General features: G+C 37.0%; 1 protein-coding gene across 1 annotated transcript; it reads right to left on the reverse strand.

Moving 5' to 3' along the window:
* Positions 1-1047: 1047 nt before the first annotated feature.
* Positions 1048-12697, reverse strand: LOC123516344 (lysosomal-associated transmembrane protein 4B-like). The gene is made up of 6 exons (XM_045275618.1): positions 12441-12697; positions 9888-9962; positions 9210-9333; positions 8138-8244; positions 7397-7600; positions 1048-4672 (listed from the first exon to the last, which is right to left on the reverse strand). The coding sequence occupies exons 2-6, from the start codon at positions 9960-9962 to the stop codon at positions 4475-4477; spliced, it is 708 nt and encodes a 235-aa protein (XP_045131553.1). The 5' UTR covers positions 12441-12697; the 3' UTR covers positions 1048-4474.
* Between the last annotated feature and the right edge of the window lie 9803 nt (positions 12698-22500).

Raw genomic sequence — 22500 nt, forward strand, 5'->3', positions numbered from 1 at the left:
AAATGTCCGTAGATTTCAACACCTATACCACAATTCCTGACTCTTCCCAAGAAACCCAGTAAACATGAAAGACAATGACTAAACACCTATACTTGTCTCGTTTCCAGAGGGTGGGTAGCCTAGTCTACTCAGTACTTATTTGGCAGCGTGGACCCGTGTAAAGTGAAGAAGGGCCGTCTTGGCCCAAAATTTTTCATATAGCAACCTAATTTGTTTATCTTAGTTTATGTACTGTAGTAGTATTAATAGTAGTAGTAACAGTAGTAGCATATAATAGTAGTAGTTTTGACTTCAAACTTCACATACATGTGCAGATCAAGTAATTTTATTGTTCTCTCAATGCATTATGGGATGTGTATCATTTTGGTTTGTAAGACGCTAAAAAGTTTTAATGAAAATTTCTTTATAAACCATTACAAAATATTATCTTGAGTATTTTGTTAGCCACTTGTAAAACCCATTGCTTCTCACTAAAGTATCTGAATCCCAGAACACAAAATTATTGTTCATACTGTTGAACAGTTTGCTAAGGCCACTAAACTAACTTGGATTGATTTTTTAATTTTGAATCTCATTGTTGTTACTCACCTGGTTAACCACCCTTAGCTCCCAGACCAGAAAAATACAACGAAGAGTAGGAAAAAGGTAGCTAAGAAAATGGGTACGCCAGTCAACTTTAGATGTAGATTACTGGATGATTGTAACAAACTGTGAGTGGACTGGAATGTGTACCCATTGAAACTGTTCAGAAATGCAGGATATATTATTATGCAGCAAACAGCAGCACATGTGTATGCATATTACTCCACAAAGTTGTACAGAATGTCGCCTAAATGACTGTGAAGGGCTGATTTGAAGGATGGTAGCAAGTTCAGAGCAACAACATGGTCAGGCAAAGAATTCCATAAACGGACACACCGGAATGAGAAAAATCGAGATCTAAGATCCACTGAACTGTACTGGTGAGCTGATTTAAAACGGTGTCCACGAGTATGTGCATGTGGTGTTGTGATGAATAAATCTTCGGGAGGGATAGAACACTCAGAGTGGAAGATCATCTAGTACTTTATTATGTCAGCACGAGTAAAGCATCCACGTACAGAGTAGAGGTCAAGAGCTAACAAACGCTCTTTGTAATGCACTTTTCTCACTCCCAAGAAATTGCGTCAATTTTGTACTGATTCAAGAAAGAGGCCAGTGGCTCATTGGCCCTGAAACTGAAAAAGCATGTTCTTTGAGATATGGATTTTGCTGACTGAGAAAGAACAACATTTAATTTATGAGCATGGCTGTGGGTAAATAAAACTGCTGATGCCTTTTCTTTTACTTAAGCTTGAACACTATTTAAATGGGATGTTATTACCAATGTCCCCATCTTACAGTGAGCTATAAGGCTCTCATCACGATTATATTTATCTAATTTAAAAAATGTACTCTGTTACATCTCCAATGGTTCTCTCTTGAAGAATGTTGAATGCTATAAAGACTTCTTTGATATCAGAATCTACCACTTTTAAAATCTAATATATTCACCAGCTATTGGTGGAAGGAGAAAGTTGAGTATAAGAAAAAAAAAAAAAAAAAGTATGCAACATCACTCTATGGCCAAGTGAATGAGTCAAAGACAGATTTAATTCTGCCTTTAAAGTGCAAAAGGAAAATGTCATTGAAAAGACATATGCAGCACATGGGTTGCATACACACTGAGATTGAAAGGTAGTTCTGAATTATGCCTGCTTAATACATATACATAGAAATAAAATGTTTTATGCTATGTATAATAATCAGAGAAACCTTCAGAATTTTATTGGATTAGGTGCATATTGTGCCACAGAAGGGGAATATGACTGCAGATCTCTTTTATTCAGGTTAGGCACTGCCTGCCTTGCTACCTAGTTGGCATGTGCCCTTTTTTCCACAATTACTTGACTGATATTGTAAAACTTACAAAGAATCTAATATTTTCATTGTAATTTTCTCCTGCCTTTAAAGTAGAATAAATGACATTAAAAATTTTGTGTTTATATTATATTTTAGTATTTGATCAGGCTTTCAGTTTCAACATACAATTCTTAAACAACAAAACAACAACAAAAAAATGATTCCATTATTACTACTACCTGTGTGAGGTATGAAATATACTCAATATATACAAGATTATGAAATCAAAAGATATTGCGTAAGAATCCATATATAGGATGGTGCATCTTGGTAAATGGACGTTTTAGAAAGAGAGGCAGAGTTTGTAAGAAGAGAAGTTTGATCTGTACTTGACACTTGCTGCTTGATGTACAATCAGTTTTATGGAATTTTGCTGTTACCTCACATCAGATTTCTGACTTGAATCATTTATCCTGTTCTTGTTCTTTGGGTGACAACAGTGAAACCTTCATAGCTTGGTTTTTGCAGTCACAAGCTTCAAATTAATAGTAGTAAACTTGGTTTTCAAGCACAAAACTAATCTAGTCATATCAATCAAATAGACAGTTCTGAAAATTCCTGAGAGATTATATGAAGCTATAACGATTCAGTGGTCCAACTTCATTTGACTGATTTCCAGAAATTGTAACATATGTATATGTAGTATCAAATACAAAGTACTAATGCAAATCTTATCTTATACAAGAGCTCCTGTTTCAAAATAGTATAGATTTTTTGCTCTTAAAGCTGAAAGCAGAAACAGGAACTTCACACTATACTTAATACCTAACCCACCAGTGAGAATCTGTAAAATGCCAAATTCTGATTTCTTATAATAATGTTCGGTACTGTCGTACAATATGAACACAATTTCCTTTTTTGGATGCATGTACATATAATTTAGAGCATCAGCAGGTGCAACAGTAAGAGTTCCTATTGACTCTTAATGGTAGGTGAGGCATTATGCATTCCTTGAAATGCATAACTGTTCTATGTTGAAATTAAAATCCTGTGCTCTATGTATATAAAGTGTAAAGGGTATGCAGTTAATTTTTGTTAAACTCCACTATAAAATTTTTATTGAAAATAATAATAATGGGCATTCCTCAAATGTTTATAAACACAGACACAGACACACTCAAAGCAAGTTTCATCATAATTATTAGAGGATCCTTTTTCTTCTGAGTTTATCAGGTATGGGCATAAAAAATGTCTGAGTACTCAGTTATATATATTAAGTTCTGTCATGGCTTTTTAATGCCCTTTATCATCTGTATCATGAATTTTTCTGTTTTCCCTATAGAATAACAGATTTTTATCTATTATTTATATCCATTTTTCCTTCTCACTTTTATTTTTTCATATCTTGAAAGAGTCTGTGTCAGAGGCATATGTGCATGCACATTGTGTGTGTGTGTGCGTAATTCACCTCGGTCGCCTGCTGGTCACCCAGCCAGTCTCCCCCATTACAGAGTGAGCTCAGAGCTCATAGACCGATCTTCGGGTAGGACTGATACCACAACACACACTGGGAAAGCGAGGCCACAACCCCTCGAGTTGCATCCCGTACCTATTTTACTGCTAGGTGAACAGGGGCCACACATTAAGAAGCTTACCCATTTGCCTCGCCGCTTCTCGGGACTCGAACCCGGCCCTCTCGATTTTGAGTCAAGCGTACTAACCACTACACTACGCGGTGTGTGTGTGTAAGCATTTTAAGAAAATAGTAGAACTTGAGAAAAATATTTAAAGCAATTCATATTATTACTTGTCATGGTGGTGACATAGTATAGGGATACAAAACTAGTAAATCCACAAGTGTTTTAGCAGACTGTCTTCTCCCAGAAGAGAAGTTTGTACCATGCTGTTGTAAGGTCTTGTTTTGAAACATTAAGAAAATTATCTTGGAGCATCATGACAGGATGCAAGAGGCAAGGAGTATATGAATCTTTTGAATCAGGCCATAAAGTTCAAGTGGAGTTTAGTTTATTTTCTTTTTAACTCCTATGAATTTGAAATATCAGACTTGTATCTAAGAGGACTCACTGTTCATTGTACTACTTTGATTCCAAAATTGTTGTATATGTGATAATATACTGCAATAATTTTATCCTGTTACTGCAGACATGACAGCAAATTAAGTAGCCATTTTAAATTAATAACTCGCAAGGCACATCTGCCATAGAGCTAGTCCATGACTCCTTGAGGCACTGAATATGGTGAATATTAATCCCTTCACTCACTGCTGGGTTAGACATGGCAAATTACACAATGAACTCATCAGTATCTACTGTAAATATCAAATACATAACAAATTACATCAGAGGTACAATTTCTGCAAAGGAACAAAACATTGAGGATATACATAGAGGTATACAAAATTAAAGAGAGAAAATGACAAGTTCTTTCTTGATTTACTTTCAAGTTTTTAATTTCAGAATATATTCTCAGATATGAGATAATAAAGCAGAATACAAACACACAAGTATAGTAAAATCCACAAAATGCACTTTTTCAATATATGTAATACCTACAAACTAACTTATTTGGGAAACTATTCCTTGTTGGGATACAGAGGAACATCACAAGTAGGATAAGGTGGAACTTCATTGCCTGGATAAGGTGGACATTCACTAGCAGGGTATGGAGGTGCATTGCCTGAATAAGGTGGACATTCACTAGCAGGGTATGGAGGTGCTTCTAAGTGATGGTCATTGAGGGCTGTGTGGACATGTCCTTTTTCTCTCTTGAGCTGGAAATTCAGAAACCAAAAGTAGTATGTATATTTCAAAATAGACTCTCTCTCTCTCTCTCTCTCTCTCTGAATCTTCTGAACAATTCTAAGAATTGCTAAATAGAATGAGACTGATTGAGAATGAAAATGGAATTAGTACATATACAAGAGTGAGAAAGGATGAAATGAAAATGATAAAATGAGTGCAGGGGAGAGAGCGAGGTATCACTCCTTTGTCTCTATCTCTGAAGGCCCATCCATACTCAAGACTTTTTCACCAGGAAATAGCGGGAGTGCTTCACCAAAGCTTCCATATATGGTAAAAATGGGCGGGGCAGAGTGCGAGGGACACCCCCAACTAAAGGCATTTTGGTGGTGACTTACCCTGCTCTCATCCAGTCTCATATAAACAGCAAAGGGAGATGTGCATCAGCTGTGTTACTTCCTCTTTCACTCTGCCTCCAAAGGCATTCATTGCACCAATGACTCCTCTTTTTTCTTCTTTTTCTTCAATTTTGTGGAGGCAGATGCCTAGGGTTGCCACCTGTCCCGTAAAATACGGAATCGTCCCATATCTGAGAATAAAATGTTACGTCCCGTATTGACTCAATACGGGACGTGGTTTGTTCCGTATTTTCCCGAGTGCCCACTGCACCTCTCTGAGCATCCCAGCATCCGCTGGATATGATGAAAGGATCTTCTCCAGGATGGCCAACAAGTGGAGTGAAAGCAGGAACAGGTGCTCTGTGGAACTCGTAAGGAGTGAGCTCCTGATCACTCTCAACTTTGAGCAGTCCTGTTCAGAATTTCACAGCAGTGTTTTGAAAGACAAAGAGTTACTCAGTGCTGCAAGGAGCAATAAGAAGTACACTTGGAAGAAGAATAAGTAAAAGAGGGAATACTGTTGACTTAACTTGACTGTGTATCCAGTCTTATATAACAATGTTCATTGGTAATAAAGAACTTTAAACATGACTATAGTCCTTTCATCCAAAGAATCCAGGCCGAAACAGCTAGTTCGGTTGGCAGCCCGCCACTAAACCTTCCCGACACTTAAATTTTCTTCAAGTACATCTATTTTTCTTCACTTAACTCAATAGATATACAAGTTTATAGTTTGAAGAAAAATAAATGTACTTGAAGAAAATTTAAGTGTCGGGAAGGTTTAGTGGCGGCGGGGATGGGCAGGGCTGCCAACCGAACTAGCAGTTTCGGCCTGGATTCTTTGGATGAACGGACTTTAATTGTTCTCTTGACTACTCCTTTACTGATTACTAAGTGACTCCAGAGGCTAATGTGGTATGTGAAATAGTTTTGTTGGTTTTATTACTTGTTGTATAAGTATTCTATGCATTTTTCAGGAGTTTGGGCCTTTAAAAACAACTGTTTTTTTCCCGGGCCGCCGGAACGCATGCACACGCCAAGCGCACGGAACGTCCCTGGTAGAGGTGTCCCTTATTTTATTTTGTAAAAGGTGGCAACCCTACAGATGCCACAGTGGTCCATATGAGGATCTCTTGAACTATGTTGGTGGTGGGGACATCCATAAATGCAGCATATGTACTTGCCCTCCAGTTGCTCACAGGTGATTGAGAAGCACGGGGAAATCTGCCTATACGCCCAGTTAGGACACTCACCACCAATTTCTGACAACACTCTGGTTATTCCACGGCAAAATAGTCTGAGTGTGGACAGGCCTTGACAGACAACTGGAGAGGGAAGGTAACAGGGAGGGAGGTTTTAGGTACGATTAAAGAAGGGAGAAGAAGTGAGAAGAGTGAGGAAGAGATGACCAGCAGATGGGTGAGCAGTAACTTGCAAAACTGGTGAGTTAGTTCTACAAGGTTCAGTTTGTTATTCCAATTAAATTTTCAATAACATTTCAATGGTCATATGAATGGCAAGTTTGTTTTGCCAGTTTTGGTTCATATTTATGATTGAATTTTTATCTAAATTACAGAACTCGCATGACTGCAACTTTATTATGACAGCTATAGAATGTAACCTACTTGTGGAACAGGTGTAATTACATACAAGGGACTAATGGCCAGCAACAACTAAAACCAAGACCAAACAGAAGCGAGTATTCAATTTTCATATTGTTGGAATCTATAGTATAAATAACTTGTAGACAATGGTATAAGAAAATTTTTGTTATATTGGGTATCTTAAAAAGCATAAGTCAACTGAACAGAGCACTTCCACTAAGAACAAGTCTGTGGTTGGTATGGTGTAACATACGGAGCACCTTATCATGTTGCTTTTAAATTATTACAAATAATTTCAGTATTAGAATTAATAAAAACAATATATACAAGGCAATGAGGAAAGTACTTAAAAAACCTAGATAAAAACTAAATTTGTCTTCATATGTGCATGTGACTGCCATTAGTATTTCCTTGAATAAACATTCTTTTTATAAAAATTCTGTGGCTATTTGATACAAAAATTTTCAAAACATTATATTCAGAGAGAAATCACATAAATGAGTCAAGATTGCAGCCAAGTACCGAAATAGGATAAGACTATGTCTCATGATTGATATAATATTGTATCCTTTTTAAATTTTATATGGAAAGAAAAAAACATTAGTAATCCAAAAAAATATGTTAATACATACCATATCGGATTGCACACAATGTTAAGATGCATAACCTGTTGAAAATTTAACACAGAAGCTGAAGTGCTGAAATTCAATAACAAGGATTAGTTTCCAATAGTACACACATGTAATGCACTTACCTGGTAATAATAAGCACGGATGACCAGCAGACAATACGTCACGAAGAATATAAGCAAACCCAGGAAGGTTGCAATAAAGAAAACAATTCCAAATGTAGCTCCTAAAAACAGCAGTAAAATAATTATAACCACAGAAGTCAGGATCATGATGCCAATCTGTATTACATATATAACCATCAGAGGTATGAAGAATGCAGTTTTTTTCTGAAAAAAAATATATATATATATATATATATATATATATATATATATATATATATATATATATATATATATATATATATATATATATATATATGTAATTGTACAGATTCAGTGTTAGTTGTCAAAAATGATAAATCAAAATATACTGTAAAAATGAGAATTGTTTTCACAATTGAGTATAGTGAGATATATCTACATTAAATGGTGCAAATAACTAGTATGCTAAACACTGATGCTATCATGTTGGATAGAAATGGGAAATGGCTAAAAGTTTCAGAAAATATGGTGCTGTGGGACAATGATATATATATCACTATGGTTGGTAACTGTTTATATATATGGAACTTAAAAAAAGACAAATTTCTGAAAAAGACCATGATCAAAAGAAATGATCATAAAAGCTTAACATCCTGAGCATCAGCACTCTTCTGTAATACCCTTACTTGCCACTCAATCTGGACCAGAAAAGATTTTATGAAATTTTCACTAATCTGAGTAGTATATGAGAATCACAACAAATGTTACAGCTGTACTTACCTTGAGAATGCCATAAAGAAGAAAACAGCTAAATATGATGGAAAAGCAAGCTTCCACTAAGGATAAAATAGCTGATGTTTTCTCTGTACCTGTAAAATTCTCTGTACCTGTAAAATTAAATATTGTTACATCCTCAAGCTGAGTATCTGAAAATATCTTATATGTATATATGGGTGACAACAATAAGTAGATTAATAGGCAAATACCTTCATAGTGCTCTTCTCTTGGGAGCATGATGTCAGGCAAGGTCTATGAAGTCACTGTTTGCCAGCAAGAGCACTGGCTTTAGATTTATCACATTTGATTCAAAGGTACACAAGTTCGTTGGGCACTGTCTTCATATACAAGTTACATTTTAAACTCATTTCTGCTTTGTGAAACAATGCAATAAAAAAAAAAAATTTTTTTTTTTAGTACTACATAAAGCATTGGTTCCCAACCTGGGGGTAAATTACCCCCTGGGGGTAATTTAACAATTTTTCGGGGGTAATGGAGGGGTGACAGAACCACGAAGCCAAGAATTCCTCAACTAGCTTCAAATATGCAACTCCAACCATCTCACTGATGCTCTTGACATCTTTGGTAAGTCATTAGAGATGCAAAATGTACTAATACAATAAATAAAAGAAATTATCTCTAGTGTTTTAGTTTAGCCATATATATAAATGTTGACAACATTTTGTGAAAGGGGTAACATGCTTAATGTGGCATGCTAAATTGGGTAACAAGCTGAAAAAGGTTGGGAACCACTGACAAAGGAATTTCTGTGACTAGAACTGACCAAAGTTCTTGTTGAAAATGCTGTCACCAAACTGTACACATGTATGACTGGTGGTTAGGTACGTATATAGGTACCAATTTGTATCCAAACACCAAGTTAAAAAAAGTGCTTAATTCTAGGAATAGGAAAACATGTACTAATCAACAAATTGTAAGCTCAGACAAACAATAACAACATCAAATGTTAACAAATATAAGAACGATATTCAAAAGTCTTAAGTAGGTAAAAACCCTGATGAATATAAAATTTTCCATTGATTACTTTATAAAATTCCCATAGAAACAATCTTACCAATTTTCCATGATTCATCCCCACAGTCTGATGTTTCTTCGGATTCCTGACAAGTTATAACTAGGTCAGATTTATCACCTGTCAAAATTTGTATTCCGCCCAAAATACCAAGGCATCCTCCAACCTGTAAACATAAAAGGAAAAGATTTTAATTTCCCAAGTGGAATAATCAAAATATGCAATAGGACACAATATAAACAATTCTTTCCTAAACATAACTGAAGTAAACTGAAGGGATTTTGGAGCCTGAAATTATTATAAAAGTTAATATTACAATTATTTTCTGTTACTATTCTTAGTTATTAGTTAAATAAAAAAAGTTTATAAATAAAAACTAACAAAAACTGAAAAAAACCCATTTCCCAATCTATTAAAAAGAAAAGTAAATTTCCAATGCAATAGTATTATAATTGAGCTCTTCTTTTCAGAATAAGTATAATAAAAATACAATTATGATCGAACTGGAGTGTCACAACTCATCGTGATGCACTGCTCTAACTTCATTTCATAAAACTGGTTGCAAACGAGTACGTCATCCTCTCTTCCTAAGGATGGGCGGGTTACTTGAAATATGATGCAAAATAAAACTTAGCACATTCAAGAGTAAAACAGGTTCAGTTAATATTATAATGACAAACCAGAACTCTACAATACAAAAAAGAAAAAATGGTTACTCACCAAATGGAAAACACCTATTACAATGCTTCCAATTCTCACATCACAGCAGCAGCAACACTTGGTTGGCTCCCACATCTGTGAAAAAATGTTCAAAATACACATCATGGTAATATACTTATTACAAATGAAATGACACAATGCCATATTGTAGTTATGACAAAATGATAATATACAATATTGTAGTTTTGAATGATGCCACTTGTTAGGCATGGTATTTAGATGTGTAGCTAAAATATTCTAATTTATATTACTGAATCTTAATTTACTCCCAGTACATAATGTCCCATATTGTACAGGTTTGTTACGCATTTCTCCAGTTGCTATATAATGTAAAATAGTTACCTACTTCATTTATATACCTGTATGACATAGATAATCGCTAACCTCTTTTTTATTTATTTTTGATCAATTTATTATTATTATTATTATTATTATTATTATTATTATTATTTTTATATTTTCTACGTATCTTGAGTTTCAGGCAAGATGCATTGTATCTTGAGGATTCTGGTAAACTGTGACTGCCTAAGCATTGTTCTGACCATGGTTGCCGATAAAGGCGCACTGCCATTATTATTGTATGTCTCAAGGCTCTGAACTTCATGGCGGAGCACGAGTCCAATCCTATTGGTATCCTTGCCTGGTGAATATTATATCTAGAATGCGAGAGATTTGCGGCACGAGTTAAGCACAGAGGAAGGAAGAGTAGCTATAAAGTAGGTAAGTTCTTACTAGGTGTAATAAATAATGCATGAGAAATTGATGATACAGCAATTTACGCGTTATACAATATATATATATATATATATATATATATATATATATATATATATATATATATATATATATATATATATATATATATATATATATATAAATTTAACTCGTAACATCCTGTTTCGTTGTTAAATTCTTTTACAATAAATATATGTCGTAACAAACCTGTTTCGTTGTTAAATTCTTTTACAATAAATATATGCAATGTTATCGATTATCTTTGGCTTTGGGTTAATTATCGATCTTTCGCCAAGCAGTCACTTTGCACAAGTGCTGTATCTTGGCAAGTATTGACACAAAGGACTGCTGTAAGATTGAAATAGTTTTGATCTTGGAATTTTCTAGCCTGTACCTAGCTACACGTAAATTGGCAAGAGCAGCACGTGTATAGGTGTTAGCTCCGAACATGTCACTTTCACCTAGCAGTAAATAGGTTTCATTATCATCGTAAAAATGACCATACATCTGGACGCACTACGAAAACTCTACATGGATCATACATCTTGGGCAAATAAAAATTATGTAAACTTTGGCAACGAACATGTATGTACACGTACACGGTAACGCTCAGAGGCGGTCCAGGTTACTTTACGCCCTGGGCGAACCCTCCCTCGGACACCCCACCACCAAACCCAAACCCCTACCCATCGGCGAAGCTCCCCAGCTCACAAAGCCACAAACACAAGAATAACTATATTATATGTTATTTTATTACAAATAGAAGGGCCACCATAGCGACCACTCCTCTAACTTAGCCTGGAAATTTGCAGTGTTAGTGTAGAAAAATGGATTATTTACTTATTTATTTATTTATAGATTGCGCCATGGGTGGTCGCTCACATTGCCCATAGCAAAACTGTCCCTGGTAACGCTTCAATGTTTGAGGTGGCCCTGTGCGTCTTTCAGACTTAAAAATTACATAGGTGGTGGTCTTAGCAACTCGCAATATTAGTGTAATTCTGAGAGAGAGAGAGAGAGAGAGAGAGAGAGAGAGAGAGAGAGAGAGAGAGAGAGAAAGGCTTGTTATATCCGACAACTGCCACATGAGCCGTAAAATTACTCGAAGTTCATATTCACTGGCCTTGAAAAGAACTGGAATGACTCATCATGGCGCAACCCTGTAACGCGAATATCGCTTGGCAATATTTACACAGTTGCATCCCAATTTCTTTATTTAATTCCGTAAAATTATTCGTTTTCATATGCATCGTATTACTAAATCATGTTGATTATACTGTCTATTATGACCTAATTATTAATGACCGGGTTTCTAGAGCTTCATAACAAACACCACAATAGCTGGCAAGATTAATAACTTGGTGCAATCGCTGATGGTAGGTAATGAAATGTGGTAATTCACAGAAAAAGCCTCTTGATAACCCTCACACTTCCCTTTTTTGTCTGCGACACACCGCACCTATGCATAAATCCACAGCTGTCGTAGGTAGATACAGTTTCATGCTAACGCTATCCAGCTTATGTAGCTTATCTTATTGTGGAGACTCGCAGGGTATACATAATAGTGATTTTCAAGGTTCCAATACGTCTCGTTTTTAATCTTTTGGGTTGCAAAAATCATTCAAGGATATAAAAAAAAACAACAGTTCAGTGTACCAACATCTTTGAGGATTATTGCACCTCACTGCCATAAGCATTCCGTAGGTGTTTTCTTGGCAACAGTCACTCGGTTAAATTCAACAACTTACTTTGGCAAGTAATTGAGTTCACAGAAGGTTATGGTTAAGTAAAAAAAATATCACTGACGCAAACCCTCACTTTGTTATTTTCACTGCGTTGTGGCGCGAGACAACTAGTCGACTGGCTGGTGCAGCATACACTGAGCGAGCGAGCGACCGCCGACTGCCTTGCTATGTGGAGGGCGGAGCTTCGTAGCACTATAATATTATAGTCGGCTGAGTCCTGTTCCTTATGACGGAATATTTTCTTAGATTTGCAATATACGTAGAAAAAATCGTTTCCGTTTAATTTCACCAGAAAGAGAAAAGAGGACAAATGTTTGTGAACAGATTCCCCATTTCATTTTAGTAGGTAAGCATGTACCAGTATGTAGTGTACTAACAATATACGCAAACCATTTCGAAGACTGGCAACATACCAGTGCCTCCACTTATTCTGCTGGTTTCACCATGTCTTCCAACGTTAACACGAATTCGTGTTGCCAAAAGAATGCAGAAGCTTATTTAACATACAACACCTGTTGCTGATCGAACTATCTAAGTATCTTATTCTTATGCAGGTCGTGTTTACTTGTGTGCCGTGTGTTGTCCTTCAGTTTATAAGAAAAGGGAGATTTTTATATTTTCCGATTCATTGTTAATCGCAGATTAAGTTTGTGTATGTTTTTCTGTATAGTAACTTGAAAATTAGTCTTTATACGTTCAGTGAAGAAGCATGGTGTCAAGTTGGTAAACAATTATGAGGAAAAAAAGTATATAAACTTGGAGCTCAAGTTCTGTTCTAAGAAGCTGCCTGACGCTACAGTCACGTCATGAATGTGCGCAGTAAGCCTTCATGTGTGTGTGTGTGTGTGTGTGTGTGTGTGTGTTGCAGTCTGTCCGAATTAATAGATGGTGATAGAAGAACGTTGTATTCATAATGCACGGAGGGATCTTAGCACGATGCCATATTATTGTGCATGGGTAGCGGTCATAACATGAATAAACTTATTTGATGGTAATATTTCATTTTTGCTTGTGTTCATAATATGGTTGTTGAAGGAGGATCGCACATGCATATCTTTATTTTTGGGATGTTTGAATAGAAAATCGTCTCAATAGAAATGAACACGATGATTTTGCGTCGGAATAGGGATTTTAAAGGGAAAACAGCTATTACTGTCAAACACTCATTGTACAGCCCTCCTTGAGAGAGAGAGAGAGAGAGAGAGTCAATAATTGGGATGTCTTCGCAGCGTCCTCACTGCTTCTACGTTTTCCATTACCTCTCCGGCAGAGGAACTACTTGTGCTACACGTCATTGCAGAGTGGGATGTAAACAAATGAACTAAATAAACTCCATTAGTTTGAGGTTTGCAACCCTGACTTGGCACCTCTCTCACCCGTAGAGAAGTAAGGGGTGGGGTGGACGCACGGAGGAAGGAGGCTGGTCGGTGTTTAGGGAGGTGGGGGGGGTTCGTAGACAGACTGGCGCTGCGTTATGGGCGTAGTTTGTAGGATGGGGCAGTGCAGCTTGACGGCAGTAGAATTCTTTTTGTTTCTTAATTGTGAATGTACCAGTAACAATATGATGTTTTTCTTTAAAGCTTACGGCGTATTATAATATTTATTCCCTGTGTGATACGAGCCGAACTGCTTGAACCGCTTCTTTGCTTGTGTGTTTCTCACCATCCCGAGGAGTGAGTTCAGCGAAAGATTTGGTTGAAGGTTTCGTAAGTAAGAGGAATACTCATTAAGAAGGGAATGTCATGCTATCTACGTATCATATGATAGAGAGATAATATTAGGAACTACGTGCGAGGAAGCTTATCATCAATCATTTCCGGCTCTAAAACTTGAATACGGACTGACCTCGGTTGGAGTATCGTCGGTTCCTTAGCCACTACTGCAGCTGAAGTCACAGGATTTTGTCATCGCGTGTCGATCAAAGAGGCCCCGCCTGTTACACCTCGTGATCTTCTCATCGCTTTGGAAGCAGACTTTAAAGACGCAGAAGTAGTAGTAAGTGTGTCACAAAATGATATGTTGTTTCTTAAGCAGATGCAGAGTGGCATTATGCTGAATTCAAAGGGACATTTAGAGATGCCTCTCCTCTTTAAATGTCGACCTAACTTGCCGAATAACAAGAAACTAGCAGTAGCACGACTAAATCACTTGAAGAAACGATTCGACAAGGATCCTTCACATAAGCTACAGTACTGTAGGTTTATGGAAACTATGATACAGAATGGGAAGGCAGAAAAGGTCAGTGAGAATGTTATACCTGGTGAGGTTAACTACATTCCCCACCATGGCGTTCGCCACCCAAAGAAGCCAGAGAAACTGAGGGTTGTCTTTGACTTTAGGGCCGTACCAAGAGAAAAATGTTGAAGACAATCAGATAAAGGAGAGGTGTTGATAAAACGAAAAGCTTCTGTTTCCACCCTCTCTACCATGTACAGCAGGAGAGCAGGCTGTGTTAAATCAAGGTTTGGATAGTTTAGGTCAAGAGAAAGAGTGAGGAATGTACGCCTCCTTGCCATACACTCTCACCTCTGTTATGCGCTCAGCACACAGAGATGGGTCTCTGACAGGTAAGCAATAATAATTCCAAGGAGAGCATTGTAATATTTCTTCAGTTTCCCCCAATTAGCAGAGGCAAAGAGCCAGAGATACCCCGCTTTTGGGAAATCCTGAGGAGGGACTGGACCGATAGGACAAGATACAAATGGATGCTCAGAGTATAAATAGGCTCTATCTGGAAAAACCTTGTAGTTATTATGTGATTATTGTTACAACTTTGAGTCAAAGTCGTAATGGTAAGTGAGATGGGTGTAAGGATGGATGTGAGAATGATGGAGGCCATGGTTATCATTGCCTGTAAAGGTCAACGTGGCACACGAGTAGCGTTGCTGACTCAATGAAGTGGTGGTTTTCAGTCTACTTACAACACATTAAAGGTGCGTTTTATTTTTTTCTTTGAGAGGTGTAGTTTTTAAGAATCTTAGGATGTGGTAAAAAACGTCTACCTTGTTCAGTTATTATAGCTTATTGTTGAAATTATAACTTTTATGCAATTTGTTGTTTTATTGGTATATACTACTGTGCTTACACTTGATGATGTGGGTGGTACAAACTTGAAGAAATCAGTGAATGAACAGTGTAATAAAGAAGATTGGGAACCACTGTTTTATACACTCCCTTCTCCTTTTAATATGGGAATCCCTTCCTAAACATGTGCAGCAGGTGGTGTGAAAACCCAGTTTTCCGTATAAAAATGAAAACCCAGTTTTCAGTATAAGAAATATATTTGACCACCTGTCTGCTTCACATGACTCATATCCGCCCTTCCTCCCCTCTGCATATACTGTAACCAGGGCCGGCCTTACCATTAGGCGAACCTAGGCAGGCGTAAGGCATCAGGCTGAGAGGGGCATCAAGCAGTAATTCCTATTTTGGTACTTGAATAAGCATGGTTTAATCATTAACCGTCAAGCGTCAGACCAGTAACTAATTGGTTAATTTGCAGAAGCGTTTTGCCAAATTTTCCCTATTTTTCTTACTTTTCAATTCATTAGGGACAGGGTGAGATAAGGTATCCCTGACAGAGAGAAAACACCGATCGAATGCTCTGATAGAAACACTATTTCAAATATCGCGCCACCACTCTCCACTGCCATCCTACGGGAACCTAACCTAACCTAACAACCTAATCAAACCAAATATAGTCTGTCTTGGACGAAGATTCCCTTCAAGTTGCGCGGGCTGCCATGCCCTCCCATCAACTGCCATGTTTGAACGAATATTTTGCCTGTAAAATGGCTCTTTTTGTTACCCTCAAATATAATTGATACAAATTTGAACCAAAAATTATTGTTCCCGAGCCACTGGCCCTGGGTGAACTTTCAAGGAGAGGGCCCAAGGGGCATAATTTTTCAGCTTCGCCTAGGGTATCAAACTCTCGGGCCGGGCCTGACTGTAACTTACACAAAGTTTTACCGAACAGCCTCAAAAGGACCAAGAGGTCTGTTGCTGTTTGGCTTTCCTTTGTATTCCTTTGTAAAGGAGTGAGGAAGAGAGGCACACGCAAGGAAGGTATAGAGCACACGCCTGCGCGGTGTATTGGTGGGTTGGGGGTAAACGGTAAACATTCCGTTTTCTATGATGGGCACACTACGCTTTCCGATAATATGGAGGGGCTATTTTGTTTCTACGGCGAGGTAATGATCTTTCCGCTCTATTCCTTAGTCATGTGAAGCAGATAAGTATACATAGGAAAAAAAAAAAAAAACAATTTGAAAAGTGGTTTCCCTGATATCTTTAGTCCTTGAATTTGCTAACAATTTCTATATAAAACAAGACACTTGATATATTACTTGCATATCAGGGAACTAAGATTTAGACGAAATGGTATGAGTGGTGCCTCATTCGTCTATCGACTATAGGTGTGTTACCGCTCGAACATATATGAATTATCCACAAGCACACAGGACTTACTTGCCAGAATACTCGTGCGTAAGAGAAAAGCCTATAATCTAAAAGTTTTCGACTTTTATATAATTTGCTTTTAACAGACTCTAGATGAAGTTACAGGGAATATTAAGAGCGCTTTTATGAATGTAGTTGTGGTTTAGTGAGGAATTTACGAGTATAACATCGCTAGGAAGACACCATGGAAACCCTACTAATCATCTTCAGGAGGGAGAAGAATTATTGAAAAACCAGGATTTAAGTATGGGATCAGATGACGAGCGTGTTCTATTCTCTCATGGAAGGTGTACGTCAGATTACTGCAGATTTGATCCTATTGGTAGTGTTACGAAGACATCTCTAGCATATGTTACTTTAATTTCTTCTGCCATGTCTTCCTTACTTCCTGGCCTTTTCTGTGTGATAATTTGTGTATTTCAACCTGTTTTTGTGGGTATAATGCCTGGTATGTTTTACTGAAGAAAACTTATCGTCATATAGCTCTCAGAGAAATGATACATTGACAGTGGTAATATATGATTTAAAAACATTGCTCTTATTTGTTACCTATTTTGTTTCCAATCTGTGTTTATATAAAGAATCAAAACAAAGCAAAAGGTGGCGAAATTGGTAGTCACGATAGCTGAGCTGGAAGTAAGATTGGTTGTAGTGCACACACACACACACACAGCGGCCGAGGAAGGATGTGCATGGGACAGCTCCTTGATTTACCATTAGCAGTCCTACCGACCCTACAATGGCCGGGCAGTCTGTTAGCTCAAGTTTGGAACAGCTGGTAAAGGAAAAAGTGGAAGAAGAGCTTGTAAACCTAACAACCGAAGGGAGGGAGCCTATCAAGGGAACCAAAACTGTTAAGGAAGTCGTTGCTGCCATCATGCCCGGAATTGCCAGCATTATATCGGTGGCTGTCACAACTGCAGTTTCTACGGCAGTGAAAAATATAACCAACACGTTATCACTCAACACGCAAACAATCAACCTGGAACATCGCTACGAAAACGACCGTCTGGAGCAGTATACACGGAAAGACAACCTGCGTATATTTGGTATTGAGGAAGAACCGGACGAGGACGAAGATATTTTACAAGCAAAGGTTATCGAAGTTGCTGCTGATGTAGGAGTGAAATTAGAAGCAGATGATATATCCATTGCTCACCGGTTGGGGAAGGTTGGTGACAGAAGCAGTCCTGTGATAGTACGTTTCTGCCACAGAAAGAAAAGGAACGCAGTGGTGAAAAACAAGAAAGAGCTTAAGAAGAAACAGAAGAAAATCTACATCAATGAAGATCTGACACCACTGAGATCTACGCTCATGAAGATGGTAAAGGAACAAGAGGCTGTAAGGAACGTCACTACTCGGGATGGTAAGATACTGGCATGGCTCAAGGACAAGGAGAGACCCGTCGAGATTACAACACCAGACGATCTCTTCAAAGTGGGAATCGAATCTCCGGATTGGAAGCGCCTAAGATTGGACCACCTCGTTAAGTAACAAGTAGCAGGAGTACAGCACTATCCAAGGGCAACCCACTACTCTGCAATCAACACCGTAAGTCAGCAAAAAAATTCAAACACAAATAACGCCTACATATACTCTAACACAGATACATAACAATATAAACTACGCAATGATAAGCAACCCAACACCACAGCGACACTCTATAACTGCACACGCAAACACAAGTTCAAAACAAGCACACAGTGATCCACAAGTTTTAACACACACTCAGAGTCCCACTACACAAGGACCTACGCTAACGACCACTCAAAGTTTGCGTATGAATATTTTGACAATTAACGTTTGTGGCTTAAAGTCCAAGCTATTAACGAAGGAATTTATGTTGTTTCTTGTGAATTATGATGTATTGTGCATGTGTGAAACCAGGTGTGATGACGCTGACATGAATAACGTTAGGAAAATAACGGTAAATAACGGGTTTGATATTGTGTATAAGAACAGAAGTGCTCTAACTAGATATAAATCAGGAGGTCTTTTAATTGGTGTGAGAAACACTCTAAGTATAAAGTGGAAAGAAATTAAAAGTAGTGAGGAAACCTTATTATCTATCTGCGTAAACGGACAAGATCTTGGATTGGAAAATAATTTATTTATTAGCTGTATTTACATACCACCAAGCCACTCACGGTATGCTAAGAGAGAACATTTTAATGAACTTGGTGAGTTTTTTCTGTCTCATTCAGATTGTTTTCACGTTGTCAGTGGGGGGCTTTAACGCACATACTAGTATACTGTCAGATGTTGCTGATATAACTGAGGACGATATATTGCCAGTAGTTGATGTCAACGCTGTGTTAAGTGCTGCAGGATGTTTAATGAGTAGGAGTAATAAAGACAATACCCCTGACAGAAGTTCCTACGGTAAGAGATTAGTAGAAGTATGTAAAAAACAATAACGCCGTTATTTTTAATGGAAGGGTTGGCAATGACTTGGGAATTGGTGAATATACTACCACATACAATACAAGTATTGATTATGTTATAGGTACTTGCAATGTTGTGAAACATGTTAAAAATTTGGAGGTATTGGATTTTGAGCCATTGTTTTCGGATGTGCATTGTGGTTTGCAGACGGTGCTAGAATTTGCATGTGTGGTATGACAGACAACGAGAGAGAGTAATAAAGAGGAGGAAATAGTGAGAACAATACCAGGTAAATGGAGTCATGAGAGAAAAGAGGAATATGTGAGTCATGTGGATGTCAGTAGAGTGCATGAACTACTTCATACAGTTGACGTTTTATCTGTGGATGACATAACACACCAATTACAATTAGTACTAGTAGAACCTGCTATGAAGGTATTTCCCACAAAAGTAAAAGTAAATACATTAAAAAGAGCAATAACACCAATATGAACGGTTATGATAATAAACAGTGTTATAATGCCAGAAAGCAACACCACAAAGCTAAGAACAAGCACAATAAACAAAAAAATCATGTCACGTATAGTATTATGAGAGAGAAAAGTAAAAACTACAAAAAAAAAATAACAAGGGTGAAAAATAAAGAAAATTCCATTGTTGTGAAAAAAAACTGAGAGAAAACAAAAGCAAAGATCCAAAATCATACTGGCAAATATTAAAAGGTGAACAAGGAGGAAACAAGGAGAGTGAACTTAATCTTGAGATATTTTACGACCACTTTAAAGCATTATTAACTATTGATAACGAGGGAAATGACACCATTGACTATGAAATTAACCAAGAGAGGAATGTGCCCATATTGAACAACCCTATTACGTCTGAAGAGATAAAAACATGCATCAATAAGTTGGAAAATAACAAATCACCAGGTTCTGACAATATCATCAATGAATATATTAAAAGTACTCAAGATCTATTATCCCCTCTTTATGTTAAGATGTTTAATAAAATATTGGATGAAGGAGTCTTCCCAATGGAGTGGACCATTGGAGTAATAATACCATTATACAAAAACAAGGGAGACGTCAGAGACGCAAATAACTACCGGGGAATTACCTTGTTAAGCTGTATGGGAAAGTTATTTACATCCATCTTGAACAATCGTTTGAATCAGTATTCTGAAGCGAACCACATCATCAATGAAACACAGGCAGGATTTAGACAAGGATATTCAACCCTGGATCATATGTATTTGCTCAAATGTATTATTGATTTGCTTAAATTGAAAAAAGAAAACATTATTTTGCTTGTTCGTAGATTATAAGAAGGCGTTTGATATGGTGTGGAGGGAAGCATTATGGTTTAAGCTGGTTGGAGATAATGTTAATGGTAAATTGTTACATGTTGTTAAGAGTATGTATAAAAATGTTAGATCTTGTGTGATGGTGAATCAAAAATTGTCGGACACATTTTCGTGTAACATGGGGGTTAGGCAGGGAGAAAATTTGTCACCATTGTTATTTGCTTTTTATATTAATGACTTGCAGGACAAACTTCTTGAACTTAATTGTAAATATTTAGATTTTGATAACGAATTTCTTAATATCTATTTGAAATTATTTGTGCTAATGTACACAGATGATACAGTATTGCTATGTGATAGTGAAGTGAATATGAAACAGGCGCTAACATCTTTGCATAATTATTGTCTAGATTGGAAGTTAAAGGTTAACTGTGACAAAACCAAAATTGTTGTATTTAGTAGAGGACAGGTACAAACAAGTAATTATAATTTTCAATTAGGGAGTGAGACTATTCAGGTTGTTAACGAGTACAAATATTTGGGTGTCTTGTTTAACTAAAATGGTAGATTCAGGAAAGGGGAGTTGGCTCTTAAGGAACAGGCAACCAGGGCTCTGTATTCCATCATTGGTACTTCACGTAAATATGACTTGCCAGTTGATATTCAAATAGAACTGTTTAAAACGATGGTTGTACCTGTACTTACATATGGCTGTGAAATATGGGGTGATTGTACTATAAGGGAAATAGAATTACTACATATGAAGTTTTTGAAGCACGTTTTGTATGTACATAGATACACCAGCACAGACATGGTATACGGTGAACTAGGGGTTTACCCTCGTGATATAACTATTAAGTGTAAGATGATAAGTTATTGGTCTAGGTTAGTGACGGAAAGAACACTAAATTAAGTTATATAATGTATAATTGCTTATTACAGTTATATACGAGCGGTCTGTATTTGTCACCATGGATAGAATACATCAAAAATATTTGTATAGAGTGTGGAATGTCATGGGTGTGGATGGCGCAGACAGTTAGTAACCCTAAATGGTTCAGAAAAGCGATTGAACAAAAATTAAAAGACTTATGGATAAACAAGTGGTACGAAAACATATCAAATAAAGGTATTTGTAATACTTACAAATTATATAAAGAAATTTATGGAATTGAAGAACACCTGCTTAAACTTAATAAAAATAATTGTATAAGTTTGTCAAAGCTTCGCACGGAAATAATAAATTACCAATCATTGTTGGTAGATATAATCAAACAGACAGAGAGGTGCGTTATTGTACTAAATGTAATAATGAATTGATAGGGATGAATACCATGCTTTGTTGATTTGTCAAAATCAAGAAATTCTTCAATTGAGAAATAGATACATACCCAAATATTATAGATTGCAACCAAATAATTTTAAATTTGTCAAGCTGATGCAAAGTGGTAATGTAAACTTGTTAATAAATCTGGCACAGTTTATTAATGCATTGTTGCGAATGTTTAGGTGATACATAAGATTATGTACATATTGAGGGGCTGTGTTCCATACTTTGTAAAAAAGTCTGAGCAATAAATATATTTCTTTCTTCTTTCTTTCTTTCACACACACACACACAACACACCACACCACACCACACACACACACACACACACACACACACACACACACACACACACACACACACACACACACACATTGTGTATCATGATATCATGTCGGAAATAAAAGTGGTGATAGTGGTGATAATGTGATGGTGGAGGTGCTTGTGGTCTGTCGGTGGTTGTCGACAAGAGAGGTATGAACTCAAGTCAGCCGTGTTGTAAATAAATTTATCTCCTTACCTCTCTCCTCTTCCTGCGTCACAACTCGAACAAGGCATAGAGATGGTAAATGTTTGATGATAGGGTGAGTTAGTGGAGGGTTTGTCTTTAATTTGGATTGTAGCATAGTCTGTGTGTCTGTGTGTATGTGTGTGTA

This window comes from Portunus trituberculatus, chromosome 40, assembly GCF_017591435.1.
Source record: "Portunus trituberculatus isolate SZX2019 chromosome 40, ASM1759143v1, whole genome shotgun sequence".
Classification (NCBI taxonomy): domain Eukaryota; kingdom Metazoa; phylum Arthropoda; class Malacostraca; order Decapoda; family Portunidae; genus Portunus; species Portunus trituberculatus.